Below are 14,595 nucleotides of genomic sequence, written 5' to 3'. Positions count from 1 at the left end.
TGCAGACATAGATCCACAGTCAGATTCTACAATATCACCTGGCTTGCCTTTTATAGGTGGTGTCGATCCCGTCAGGTAGATCCTGTTTCAGCCTCGCCTTCCCAGATCCTGGAGTTCCTCCGAGATGGGTTTGACTGTGGCCTGGCTCATAGCACCCTTCGGAGACATGTGGCGGCTCTGTCTATGGCCTTGTCCAGTCCATCTGGACAACCACTCACTCAGCACCCTGTGATAAAAAAGTTCCTACAAGGAGCCAGGCTCTTACGGCCCTCCTCAATCCATAGATATCCTACTTGGGATTTGCCCAAGGTCCTTAATGCATTAACTGAGGCTCCCTTCGAGCCCCTCCGCACAATCCACCTTCGTTTCCTCACCCTTAAGGTAGCCTTCCTCATAGCCATAACTTCAGCCCGTCGCATTTCGGAGCTGGCAGCCCTCTCATTTAGGGAGGATCTCTGTGTCTACCGGCCGGACACAATTAATTTGAGATTGGACCCCTCATTTATTCCTAAGGTTAATTCCCTTTTTCACAGGGCCCAGGAGGTTATTCTCCCCAATTTCTGTCCACGGCCTTCTCATACTTTGGAGCGAAGGTGGCATACCTTAGATGTGCGGAGGGCTCTAAAAATTTATATCAAAAGGACTGCCCCTTTCAGAAAATCTGAGGCCTTATTTGTTTCCTTCTTACCAAGTTCTCTGGGGCTCAAGGTCTCTTCTGCTACGATTGGTCACTGGATCAGGGCCTGCATCGCCTCGGCATATCAGGCCCAGGCGATCCCTGTTCCCAGTCGCATTACTGCCCACTCCACTCGGAGTGCTGCTACTTCAGCAGCTTGGGCGACCCAGGCCTCCCTTGAGGAGGGCTGTAGGGCGGCCACCTGGTCTACCCCCTCACCATTCATACGTCACTACAAGATAGATGTCATTTGGCAGGAGGGTTTTGCAGCAGGTGCATTTATTAATTTATTTGTTTAAATTTCTATACCGCCCTTCTCCAATATAGGACTCAGGGCGGTGAACAGCCAAAGTAAAAAACAAGACATACAAAATCTAAAAACTGTTTAAAATAATTAAATATTTTGGCCGTAATTAAAAATCCCAATTTAAAATCAATTTAAAATTTAACTCAAGCCAGTCCAGCTAGCTGAAATAAATGGGTTAATGGGCATCATGCAGGGGTCTCTCCAGGCCCTTCGACATCCCGCCCTTGAGACTGCCAAAACTTTGTTATGTCCCTCATCTGGACAATGTCACACCCTCATCAAGGAAATTGGGCATTGGTCTTACCTTAAATGCCAGATTTCTTGATTAGGGGTGACATTGTCCAGCCCCTCCCTCTGTCTCAGTGCTTGTACAGTTTATTGTTCTTGTTTAAGAGGTTTTTCCAGTTGTCCTGTTGGACCAGTTTTTTATTCCTGACAATGATGGTTCCTGTTGGAGATCCTTCTTGTGGCCTGCCTTCGTCGAAACTGAGCCTGAAAGGGGAGGAGCAAGGGGAGTGGTCAAAAATTATGACTCAGCCAGTGTCAGATCTGACTGATACAACCCTCATCTGGATAATGTCACCCCTAATCAAGAAATCTGGCATTTAAAGTAAGACCAATGCCCATTTGCTGCAACGTGGCAAAATGAAACAGAGAGAGATTTTTCTTTTTCCTCACCAAAAAAGGTAGGTGTAAACAATGGGAAATTTAGGACAAAAGAGGAGAGTTCAAGATTTTAAAACACAAAAGAAAAAAAGCTCTATTTAACTAGGGAATTATAATAATTGAGATACTATTAATTGTATATTGTGTTGAAAGCAGAAATGGTTAAGTTGTGGTTTGGAGGAATATATGGGGAAAATATTTGGTTTATTATTATTGGTAAATATAATTAATTGATTTGTAAGAAATTGGATTGCATGGAAATAATTGGAATATTCATGTTCATATTGATTAATATACCAAAAAGATAGTTATATAACTAATTGATTTATATACAAATGTTGAATTTATTTTAACAATTGTAATATTAAATAATTAACCAATGTGAGGATGGATATAAAAATAGATGATAATGGGAAGGGGTATAATGTAGTGTAGGAAGAAATATCCTTCTGGGTTCTGCTCCAAGTGGGGAAAAAGAAACTGGAAACAAGGAGACTGCTTGGAAAGATGGTTTAATGGTGGACAGGATCACATGGCTTGAGTTCCTGAACAGAAAAGGGCGAGATACAGTGAATCCCCAGGTTTTTATTTACTTGCGAGACTGACTTCTGCCACCAATAGTCTCCCACCGGCCAGTCCGCTCACACAGAGAGGGACTCCTCAGGGTGCCGTCGGCCAAGCAATGTCGGCTGGCGACACCCAGGGGGAGAGCCTTCTCTGTGGGAGCTCCTGCCCTTTGGAACGAACTGCCCCCGGAAATATGCAAGATCTCCGACCTCCGTGTGTTTCGCTGTGCCCTTAAGACCCTACTGTTTCGCCAGGCAGGGCTAACTATGTAATTATTTTAAATTGGAAGTTTTAAATTGGGGGTTTTAATCTGGGCCGAAATTGTGTAATATTTTTAATAATTTTAAATTTTGATATTTGTATATTCTTTGTTTTAATAGGCTGTTCACCGTCCCGAGTCCTTTGGGAGAAGGGCGGTATAGAAATAAAATTATTATTATTATTATTATTATTATTATTATTTATTGGTTAATCTTTAGTGAGATTCACAGCCTTTGAGGCTGGTTAATAGCTCAGCAGCTCGAGTCCTAACCAAGGACCTAGGAATATTATTATTATTATTATTATTATTATTATTATTATTATTATTATTATTTAATCTTTAGTGAGATTCACAGCCTTTGAGGCTGGTTAATAGCTCAGCAGCTCGAGTCCTAACCAAGGACCTAGGAACTGTTAAGGTATCGTCGGAGGATGTAAGCTGTTCCGAGTAAGGTGGTTTTTTGTAGAGTCAAATGTTCAAGTCCAGCAAATTTAGAATTTCTAAATAGCGGGGTAGCCCTTTGGGTATTGCTCCAAGGGCTCCAATTACAATCGGGACAACACACAATTTCTTTTTCCACAGTCGCTCAACTTCAATTTGCAAATCCCGGTACTTTGTGATTTTTTCTTGCTGCTTAACTTCAATCCGTGCATCACCAAGTATTGCAATGTCAATGAACCATACTTTTTTCTTTTCAACTATTGTTATGTCAGGTGTGTTGTGGACCAAGTGCCTGTCAGTCTGAATCCTAAAGTCCCACAAGATCTTGAGTTTCTCATTTTCTAAAACTTTCTCAACCTGATGTTCCCAGTGGTTTTTGCTGTACTCAAATCCAAACTTCTGGCACAATTTCCAGTGAATGATTTTAGCAACACGGTCATGGCGTTGTAGGTAGTCAGTTTGTGAAATTTTGCTGCACCCACTGATCAGGTGGTCGACTGTCTCATCTTTCTCATTGCAGAGGCGGCATTTGCTGTTGGTGGTAACATGTTGAATTTTTGCCTTCATACAGTTTGTGGCTAGGGCTTGTTCTTGAGCTGCCAAAATAAAGCTTTCAGTTTCTTTTTTCAGTACTCCTGATCTTAACCAGTTCCAAGTTAGTTTCTGGTCAGCTTTGCCTTCAATACTTTTCAAGTATTGGCCATGCAGAGCTTTGTGTTTCCAATTTTCAGCTCGCTGCTCAATTACTTCTTTCTTATATTCTGCTTTTGTTTTAGTTGTCTTTAAAAGGCCTCCTTTATTTACTTCCTTAATCATTGGTTCTTCACTTTTCTGGATGTAATCATTCAAGCTGCATTTTTCTTCTTCCACAGTCTGCTTTACTTGTAGGAGTCCTCGACCACCCTCTGCTCTTGGTAAATATAATCGGTCAACATCACTTTTAGTATTATTTATTATCACTTTATTATCACATTATTATTATTATTATTATTATTATTATTATTATTATTATTATTATTATTATTATGCTCTCTCTGGCTTTGCATTTCCTGGGCCCCCGAAAGAGTATCCTGATTGGTTGTCAGACTCCCAGGAGGTGGGGGTTTTAGCTAGCCTTGCTGGCTGATGGTCACATGAGCTTCTCAGGTCACATGCTTCCCAGGTCACATGTGGTGAGTTTCTGCTGCTATTGTGTTGGAGATTATGGCCCATTAACAAAGGTTGGGGGGGAGGCAGGAAGCTGCTTGTCTTTTAAAATATGTTTCTCCATTTCTCATCCAGATAAATATAATATTCTGCCTTTTTAATATTTCCTAAAATATTTCATTCTTCCAGGAGAGGGATGGGTGCTAACTTCCTCCAATCCCTACTTTTTTTTTTCTTTTTTCAAAACGTGAGTTTTGAAACAAGTTCTTGGCAAAAGATTAAAATTGATCAGGTCAGGGATCCTTAATGGATGCTTTTAATTGTTCTGATGCAAAGGGGAAGGCATTAATAGAGGCAACAGAAAAGGAATCCTTCAGTGGCTTCCAAAAGCTTTCAACCATGAAGGTCTAGCAGCCAGGGGAAAAGTTCTGGAAAGAATTTTACAGTATGCAATTTTCCATGCCAATTTCCAATTTCAGATATTACTTTCTGTGAGCTTCCAGTCAGATTTCACGCAAGCACATGTCCCAAAATTTTTCACAGCCATGGTTTTCCTTTAAATTGCAGGCTGCCCATTTCATGGGTTGGTTACTAAACCTGCCTAGCTCTTACTTTAGTGCATCCAGGATTTGTGAGTCCAAATTGAGGTTAGCCAGTGTACAATCCAGGCTTTTTTTTTTTTTGTGTGTTACACACAATGAGCCCTGGGACTTCTACTCTTGAGACCACCAGTGCAATATATCTTTCTTTACTGGGCAACTGGGCAGCATCATTTGTGAGTCACAGTCAGGGCTTGGGTTTGGGATATCACTTTTCTGCTATCTCTTCAAGTGAGGAAATTGCCCGAGGGGGATTGTCCCCTCCCCCATGGAATTAGCAGGGAGATATGACTACTTGGGCTTTTAGTGCCACAGAGCAAAAATCAACCTAGGAGAAGCTTTGTGTGGAGGTAAGTGAAGGGAATAGTTTCAGTCTAATTCTGAATGGTGCGTCTCTCTGTGTGTGCATGTGTATGCAGCTACTCTTATAATACAGGCAATACAAACATTTTGGACATATTTCTCCTCCCCACCAGACAGAAATCTAAGATGTACATAACTTGCTGTGGCAACTACTCCCAAATACAATTCTTATAATAAACTGATTATAAATGAGACAAGAAAGAAAACCTTACAATGAATTTCCAACCTCCCCCATAGTCTCTCCAGACTGTCTTCTGGGGATTGAAAAGAGTCTTTTGGTCTTTATGTGTATATCTCAGGGTCTTTTCTTTCATGTCTGCTGGGTAGCATGCTTGGTGGTAAGGCTGGTCAGTCAGGCTTGGAAAGGTCTGCTCCACTCTGGTTGCTGTGATGACTTTCAGTGGAAGCTGGATTCAAACCCAATTCCTGGTTCAAACAGATGGAGGGTCTCCTCTGGAGGCAGCATCTGGATCCATGTGCTCTGCTTCCACAGGTTGCAGAGTCATTTGTGCGGGGCTGAAAGACATTAGAACAGGGTCCCCTCCCCCCTTTTTTGGGTAATCTTCCCAGGAAAGACATTGTAACAGGATTAGAGATGGGGTGGTGGTGGTGGTGGTAGATAGCTTGCAGGCATAGTTTGAAAAGAAACAACAGTATTGCAGTTACTAAACAGATAATGCAGTTATCTGCATTATCTCAACAAAATGGAGACACAACAGATAAGAAAAAACTGGATTCACATGCCTCGGGAAAGAGATGAACAGGTAAACCCATTTAAACACATACAGTAAATGCAAGACTGATTTTCCTTGTAAATGAACTTAAAACTTTTCCTCATGAACTTGAGTTGTTACATTAAGATACAGAGAGGGAAGAAGAAAAAATAAATAAAATGAAAAGTTCTCTTTAATCTGTACTTGTTGGCCAGACAAATACAGGGCAAAGGCTCTTCCTTTTTTCTCCCCCATTTTCCATTGCTTCGATCTTTTTTTTTTTTTTTTTAATTTCTCTAACAACTTCAAATTCTTGTCTCTAGGGATCAGATACATTTTACAGTTACAATTACCTCGAGGGTGCACAAAGACTTACACATACACACATAAAAACAAAGGAGGACAAAGAGATGAAAACAAAACTCTGAGATTTACACACACACTGATCATTCCCGCCATAAATCTCAGTTAAATTAGGGAAGGCACGAATCAAACATACCACGTGGTTGCATAGAAGATAGAGAAAGAGACAAACAAACAAGCAAAACAAACAAACCCCCCCCCCCAACATTCCTATTTATACATTTCCCTTTTTGTTTAAGTACCTTTATTTAGCCAAATTTGTCTCCCGGTGTTATCTCTAAGCATTGCCCATTTTTTGCACAATTTCCTGGCTTTCCTTATACTCATGCCAGGTAACACTGGTGTCTGCCTGGCGTCCCAGGCCACAATCAATTCCTCCAGGAGATTTCCCACAACCCTCGAGCTACTGCTTTCCATGTTCCTTGGAATGTAAGGTTCACTTTGGCTGTAGCCGGGCGACACTCCTACGGTTTTCAGAAAAAAGGTTCTGGGAAGGACTTTGATTCCCTGACGAAGTACGGGCCCCTTCCTATTTAGGTAATTTTATTGGGAAAGAACATCTTACTCATGAAAGGATTCACTTATGTAGGAAACCTGAATGGACAAAGTGGAAAGGCCTCCAAGTAGAAACCCTTTTCTGACTCACCAGTAAAGGATCCACACGGGAGAAATCATGTGTAGAAAGGGTAAATTCAGGAAGGACACTATAATCCTCATAAAATAATGCCCACAGAGGAAACTAAATCCATTGAAGGAGATTCTGAACAATACTGTTCCCAAATATTTGAATTCATTTAGAGCAGCTAGGTTTTCCTTTGCCTATTTTCACCTGCATCTCCCGCCCCATGCTGTGGAAACAGGGATGCAAAATAGGAATTGAGCCCTTCGGTTTCCTGCTTTCTGCCCATTGCCATTTCACTTTCTTTTCCAACCAGAAGAGTAATGGCTTCCTTGACTTCCCTCTTAATTTACCTAAACACTACTATATAAAATAGAATTGACATGCATTTATCAAATTTAGAAAGCATTTCAACCTGCAGAATTCTGTTAATTCCCAGAAAATACTGCTCGTATTCTTTTCTTTCCTCTTAAGGCTTAGCTAAATAAGTCTTCTCATTTCCCTTTGTTATCTTCTGAGCAGAAGGAAAAGGAGTGAGATCAGCTCCAGAAAGATAACCTCTTTTTTGAGTAGTTGCCAAGGCAATTATTCCATACAATTTTAGCTTCCCACATATTTTGGAGAAAAACCTCTTTATATTCTTACAGTCTTAGAACCTTACTAATAAACTTTTATGACCTGTAATTCTACAGCCTCCTTTCATGTATTCGTTTTTCGTTATCTCATCCTGTCATTATCAGCTATACTGATCCCTATATTTAAGTCTACTAAGGGGAACAAAACCACTTTGAGGTTAATTTCTGTGGGTTTTTTAGGTAGCTCACCCCTTGAAAAAAGATGAACTCAATAAGAATCCCCCCAGCCAGGAAAGACAAGGAGAAAAGGTGAACAAAAAGTGAAGACTTCAACAGAACTGAAATAGATATAAAACAGAAAAGATGCATGGCAGATTGTACTGTATAGAAAATGTATTCCTTCATCGAATCAAAAGTGCTTTTTCAAAAGGCAACTGGACTTTCTTTGTTTTTGTCTGAAGATATTTCGCTTCTTATCCAATAAGTTGAAAACTGAAGAAACATCTTGGATGAAAACAAAGTCCAGTTGTCTTTTGAAAAAACGGCGTTGGAAGTCCTCCCTTGAGTGTCACCGCAGGAATATAGACAACAGAGATGACAAATTGGTGTACAGGAATTCCCAAACTATTTATTGCTTACATACTTAATTTAATAAATAGCAATAGCACTTCAACTTATATACTGTTTTACAGCTCTCTATGCGATTTATAGAGTCAGCATATTGCCCTCAACAATCTGGGTCCTCCTTTTACCCACCTCGGAAGGATGGAAGGCTGAGTCAAGCTTGAGCCTGGTGGGATTTGAACTGCCAAATTGCAGTCAGCAGAAGTAGCCTGCAGTACGGCACTAACAACTGCACCACCAAGATTAAATGTAGTTGCTGTATGGCTGCCTTCAGCAATTTCCTTTTGTCACATATGCAGCGCCATCCATGTCGTCTCCCTCCCCTTCAAGACTTCAACAGAACAGAAATAGAAAACAAAAGATGTAGGGCAGATTGTACTCTGTAGAAACAGGGAGATTCCTTCCTTGAGTCTATGGAGACTTCAATGTCCAGGGCAGAGGTTCCCCAACCTTTCCCACTTTGCAGATCAGGAGAATGATTCTTTGAGAGCGGTGGGGTGAGGAAGCTCACATGCACCTCCCTTTTCATTTGCCCACTGCTTTGCACAAATTTGGGTATGCGAGTACAGGCACACACTCAATCGCCACTTCTGTGGCCCATTCTGAAAGGCCCAATTCCCAGTAGTGGGCCATGGCCCAGGGGGGTTGGGGACCCCCAATCCAGGTCATGGTTGTCCCAGAGGTGATTTTTTTAAAAAAACAACTTGCATACTGTGTTTCCTTGCAAATAAGACCCTGCCTTATATTTCTTGGAGTTCCAAAATATGCATTAGGGTTTATTTTTAAGGAAACAAAGGGTGATGCCCCAGGTGTGTGGACAAAGGCAGCGACTGCATGGGGGCTGAAGTCCCCGAATCTAAAGGAAAATATGTAGCAAAAGATAAGAGTACATTCAGAAAGAAGAAAAGGCCACACCAGTTAAATGAAGTGGAGGAGCTAAACAGCAGCTCCTGATCAGAATGGGAAAAAATAAAAAGAAGCAATGAAATATTTCACAAAAGTGGCAGGCATTTATCCAGAAATCCAGCAGCCACCCACAGATTAGGAGTTCTCAAGTTCTCTCACTTTGATTTAGGTTGGGAAGTACAAGTCGAGAGGAATAAAGTAAGATAAACGTATTAACATGTTTATAGTCATTTGAAAGTGGATCATAAAATAGGCTGTCATTTTATTTGTGGTAGTCATTCATGGGGGAGATTTCAACAGAGCTCCAGGGAAGAGGAGATCCATCCAATGCTTCTGACAAGCTTCCTTTCAGGAGGATCCAATTGGGGTCACTTTTCCAGTTAAATGTAGGTTTCTTGTGAAATGTTTAACTCCTTCCGTTTATAAGCTACTTCGACAAGCAAATTCTGAGGGTGAACATGGTGTCTCCATAGAACGGGTGTCAAACTCAATTTCATTGAGGGCCGCATCAGGGTTGTGTTGGACTTTCAGGGGCCGGAGTGGGCATGACCAACTTGATGTCACTCTTATTTGGGGTGCCTGTTGGTGCCAGCAAAAACAGATTCCTGAGCTCCATTTTCAGCTGCCATTGCCTTCTGCAACCCTCTGCCAGCGAAAATGGAGCTCGGGAGAGCCGTACACAGCCTTCATGGGTTCCGTTTTCACTGACAGAAGCACTGCAGGCCGGTCCTTCACGGTTTCCAGGGCAACCCCATGAGCCGGATCCATCCCCCGGGCCTTAAGTTTGTCACCCCTGCCATTGAATTGCCCAATTAGTTTCACTCATTCAGTTTTCAAGATTTTTCTGGGAATGCAAATGAAGGGTTGGAAGAATTGAATATTTCTTAATATTTTTTAAAAGTCTTTTGAAAACCATTTAAAAAATAAAAGCTATGAAGTGAAACATAATAATTGTATAAGAACTCATTCAGAAATATGCCATATCTTAAAAATAAATCACATGAAGGACAGATTTCCTGTGTAAAAAATGCGTAAGTCAAATGTTTATAGTCATAAGTGGGAAGAGATGGGTTCGAGGAAGGATGAAAAAAATAATAGTAATACAGTCTTACTAAATAATTTGAGTGTTGTGGGGATTAGTTGTTTAGCAGAGTGATGGCACTTGGGAAGAAAAACTCCTTGTGTCTAGTTATTCTGGTGTGCAGTGCCCTATAGCGTTTTGAGGGTAGAAATTTAAACAATTTATGTCTAGGATGTGAGGGGTCTGTAGATATTTTCATAGCCCTCTTTTTGACTTGTGCAGTATACAAGTCCTCAATGGAATCAGGCTTAGATGCATCCAAGTTGTAGAATGACGCTCCTTGGGGCATCCCACTAGCCTGGAGTAAAATACTTTTAATCTAATTTTATAGGAATATTCTGAAACAAGAAGAGTAATTTTGGTAGGAAAATTGAATAAAATGACATTGGACTACATTTGGTAAGGGAAGAAACCAAGGATTAAATTTAAACTTATACAAGAAACTAAAGAAAGAGGAGGGTTTGGCATATCAGATTGGGAGTTCTATCATGAAGCAGCAACACTCACCTGGGTAACAGAATGGATAAATTTAAAAAATTGAAGATTGCTAACGTTAGAGGGCCACGACTTACATCTAGGATGATACACATTTTTGTGGTACGGGAAACAAGTAGCACACCAATATTTTCAAAGACATTTTATAAGATAGGCATTATTGGAGTCATGGAATAAATTCAAACAGCAGAACTACAGGAAGGTTCCGAGTTGGTTATCCAAATTAGAAGCATTAGTGCACCCAAATCTTATCAATCAAGGAAAATATGTCACCTATAAGGATATAATAAATGAAGAAGGGGATATGAAATCGAGGCAAGAATTAAAAGAACAAGGGGTAGAATTGGAGTGGTGGTCCTATTTACAAATCCAGTCACGTTACTTGAAAGACATGAAAGAGCGGGGTATTAATAGGGAATCAATCTTTTTGGGGACGAATGATAAATTGGTAAAGAAAATTTATAAATTCTTATTGGATTATAAAATGGAGGAAGAGCAGGTCAAGAATGATCTTTGCCCAAAACTGGAAAAATAAGGAAATCCCCGGAGAAGATGAAGTGATTAAAAATTTTTTGACATGCATGGAAATGGATAGATTAATGCTGGAATTGAAAAATAAAGACGAGTCAGAATACTACAAGATATGGAACAGATTTTATCAATGGTTGGAACGTAAAGGAGGGATGAAAAATATGAACTGACCAGAATTCATAGAATGGAGAATTTTTTTTTTTTTTTTTTTTTAATTTTGATTTATATGCCGCCCTTCTCCGAAGACTCAGGGCGGCTTACAATGTGCTCAGCAATAGCCTTCATCCTTTTGTATATTTATACAAAGTCAGCTTATTGCCCCCACAAACTGGGTCCTCATTTCACCTACCTTAGAAAGGATGGAAGGCTGAGTCAACCTTGAGCCTTGGCGAGATTCGAACCCTGCAGTAATTGCAGGCAGCTGGTCTTAAGCAGCTTAATAACAGGGTGCCTTAAACCCTAGTACTACCAATTAAGGTTATGTATGTAATTATAATAGAATGAAAGTAGATAAGACAAAGGTATAAGTAATATAGAGGAATGATGTTTTTATATATGTAAATACTGAATAGACCAAATTTATATAAGTAGTAAGCAGGGGTGAAATCCAGCAGGTTCTGACAGATTCTGGAGAGCCGGTAGCAGAAATTTTGAGTAGTTTGGAGGGTAGTGGAAATTTTGAGTAGTTCATAGGACCGGCAAATACCACCTCTGGCTGGTCACAGAGTTGGGTAGGAATGGAGATTTTGCAATATCCTTCCCCCAGGAGTGGGGAGGGAATGGGGATTTTGCAGTATCCTTCCCCTGCCATGCCCACCAAGCCATACCACGTCACGGAACCGGTAGTAAAAATATTTGAGTTTCACCACTGGTAGTAAGCTATATATGATACTTATTTTTTATTTTAGTATGTATGGCAAAGATAATGCCAGGATGGTTACACCGTGTCCAATATTTTACTGTTTAATAAAATTTTTCAAACAAAACAAAACAAAACCAAAAAGACAAAAAAAACCAAAACAATTTAAGCAGTCTTTCTTCATATTTCATCATTGTTTGTTGTATGCTAACCACCTTTTCATCTGTTTTAAGTAACTATTGCTCCATCCTTTGTTGCTGTTTTTCCATTCTTTGAAGTGTTTGTAGAATCATTTATGATGTCTCTTTCTCTTTCTCTTTCTCTTGCTGTTACATTGTCTGTATGGAGTGTTGATCTCCAGGTGATGATGAGGATGGTGTAGTCGCTGCAGCTCCCACCGTCGCTACTTTTTTGATCATTTTAGAGTCGGCTAAATTCACTTTGAATTCAAAAAATATTCAAAAAGTCCCTTAGGGTAGAAAAAGGGGGAAAAATGAGAGAGAGAAAAAAAGGAAGAAAATAATAATAATAATAATAACAACAACAACAACAACAATTTCTCCAATTCTTCAGGTTCTTCCAAAAACTCTAATCCAAAGGAAGAGAAAAGAAAAAAAGGAAGAGACAAAAAATTAAAATGCTCCTCTAGGTAAAAAGCCAAAAATTTGAAAAAAGATAAAAAAATAAAAAGATAAAAAAAAATACAAAATACAAAAATTGAAATAAAAATAAAAATTAAAATTAAAAATATTTTTTTAAAAAAATAATAACTTTTCAGGCTCTTGAATGCCTTAATCCAATATTTGTGTATAAATCAGAAAAATGGGAGAAGAGAAAAAACAGCAACAAACAGACCAAAAAAGAAATTCGTTCTTCAAATCCTTTATATCCAGAGAACCTACAGGGAGTGATTTTTCCTTTTGCCTCTTTCCAAGCCACACATCTCACTGGGGTTTAAGTAGTTACTCAATGCAAAAAAAAATGATGATGATGATGATAAAGAAATTAAAATGAATTCAGAGCCTTCCAGTATATTCCCAGGCTTTGAAAGCTTAAATAGAAGAGCACCTGTGTAAACAACACTCATTATCTCTTCAGCCTGTATTTTGTTTTGTCTACAATGTTTCCTTTCTTCTGCAACAAAATTTCTCTTCCAGTGGGTGGCAGCACTACACACTCCCCTAGTTCTCCTAGGAAGAAAGAGAGAAAAAAAAAAAGGAAAGAGAGAGAGAGAAAAAAAACTTTCTTTTAAATAGTCCAAATAGTCCAAAAATAAGAGAAATGGTACCAATCCAGATGTACTATCTCAGCAAATATTATAAACTAAAATCCACAAATTCCAAAAGTTTCAAAAAAATGTTCCAATACTGCTTCCCTGCTTTCAATCCAGTCCAGTTATCCAAAACTGAAATAAGACAATCAAGCAATTTCGGGTCTTTTAAAGTATATACTTGGGAAAAGTCAAATCAATACAAAAATAGGATCGCCGCTCCTCTTCATTTACTGCCCATTACAGTTCCATGCATTAATTAGGGTGTTCTTAGTAGAAAAAAAGAGTGAAAGTTTCTCACCGTTCTAATCACTGTTCCGATCTTCCTTCCTGAAGTTGCCACAGCCTCCGCAGCCTTGGCTGCTGCCCTGCTGCTGGAAAAAGGGCTTTCCTGGCTCAACCAGGGACTTAGTGATGTCCCTGGTAGCTTCAGGACGTGCCCTCCACTGCCACAGTCAAAACGAGACTGTGTGGTCCGGTTCGGACCGTCCAGCAGCGGGGTTTCTCGGCGGAGTTTCAGGAGCCCTAAAAACTCCGTGCGTCTTGCCGCAGCGCCAACTTCTGGTCTCAAAGGATGCCCATTGTCCCCACTTTTGTTTATATTGACATTGGAAGTCTTAAATAGAAATATTAGAGAAGAAAAGGAGATAAAAGGTATGAAAATTCGGAAAGAGGAATACAAGCTACAAGCTTTTGCAGACAATTTGGTTTTTATTATGGAAGAACCTTGAACATCAATAAATAAACTGTTAGAAAGAATTGGAGAGTTCGGAGAAGTGGCTGGACTAAAAATTAATAAAGAAAAGACAAAGATAATGACCAAAAATATGTTGAAAAAGCAAAGAGAAGAATTGATGGAGATTTCAAATATACAGGTGTTGGAAGGGAGGAGAGGTTTCCCCTCCCTGAGGATTCGAATTTCCCGGCTGGGAGAGCGTTCCGGCGCTGCGCAAAACTGCGAGAGAAGCAAGCTGCGTGAAAGCAAGTTTTCTTTATTTTTCAGGAAGTCGGATTGAGCGAAGTCGCGGACCAGCGTTCCTGGGTGAGCTGACATCGTTACAAAGTAAGCATACATTTTTATACTTTTCTGTACAAAGGAATTTCTTTGTTTCTTTTGTTACTTTTGTGTGTCTGTCTTTTGTGTGTGAGTTCGTGGATCACCCTGTGTTTTCTTATTATACTTGAGATTGGGTGGTGTCTTAGTTATTTGATTTTGCGTCCTTTTGTTTCCTTCTGCTTTCATTATTTTTCCTTTTGCCCTAAGGTGATCATGTTGTTATCAATTAAGCCCTTACTCCCAGCTTGGCTCTTATCAGATTGCTGGGGCTATTGATTAAATCTTTTCCTTTTGCTAATCCTCTGCCATTCCTTTTGTTTTGCTCTCCTAGTTTCTGCTGCCTTGATAGTTCCTTTCCTGGCATGTCCTGAGTCTTTTGTGTGTGCCATTTCCCTGGCTCCTCTTTTGTTCCTAAATGGCCCTGATGTTCATGTGTTCTATTTTGGGAAGGTCATTTTCCTATGCCTGTGGCCTT

The 14,595-nt window shown here is 39.9% G+C and overlaps 1 protein-coding gene across 1 annotated transcript in view; it reads left to right on the top strand.

Moving 5' to 3' along the window:
- Positions 1–14,595, top strand: part of LOC117660309 (uncharacterized) — a 39,337-nt gene that overhangs the window by 10,053 nt on the left and 14,689 nt on the right. The window contains 1 exon segment of the mRNA XM_087885323.1: positions 57–865. Within this exon segment, the coding sequence (XP_087741449.1) occupies positions 57–865 (809 nt within the window).

Source organism: Pantherophis guttatus, chromosome 2, assembly GCF_059756535.1.
Source record: "Pantherophis guttatus breed Tessera chromosome 2, ASM5975653v1, whole genome shotgun sequence".
NCBI classification, from domain to species: domain Eukaryota; kingdom Metazoa; phylum Chordata; class Lepidosauria; order Squamata; family Colubridae; genus Pantherophis; species Pantherophis guttatus.
Note: the sequence above shows the minus strand (reverse complement) of the source record. Positions and strands in the feature narration are given on the sequence as shown.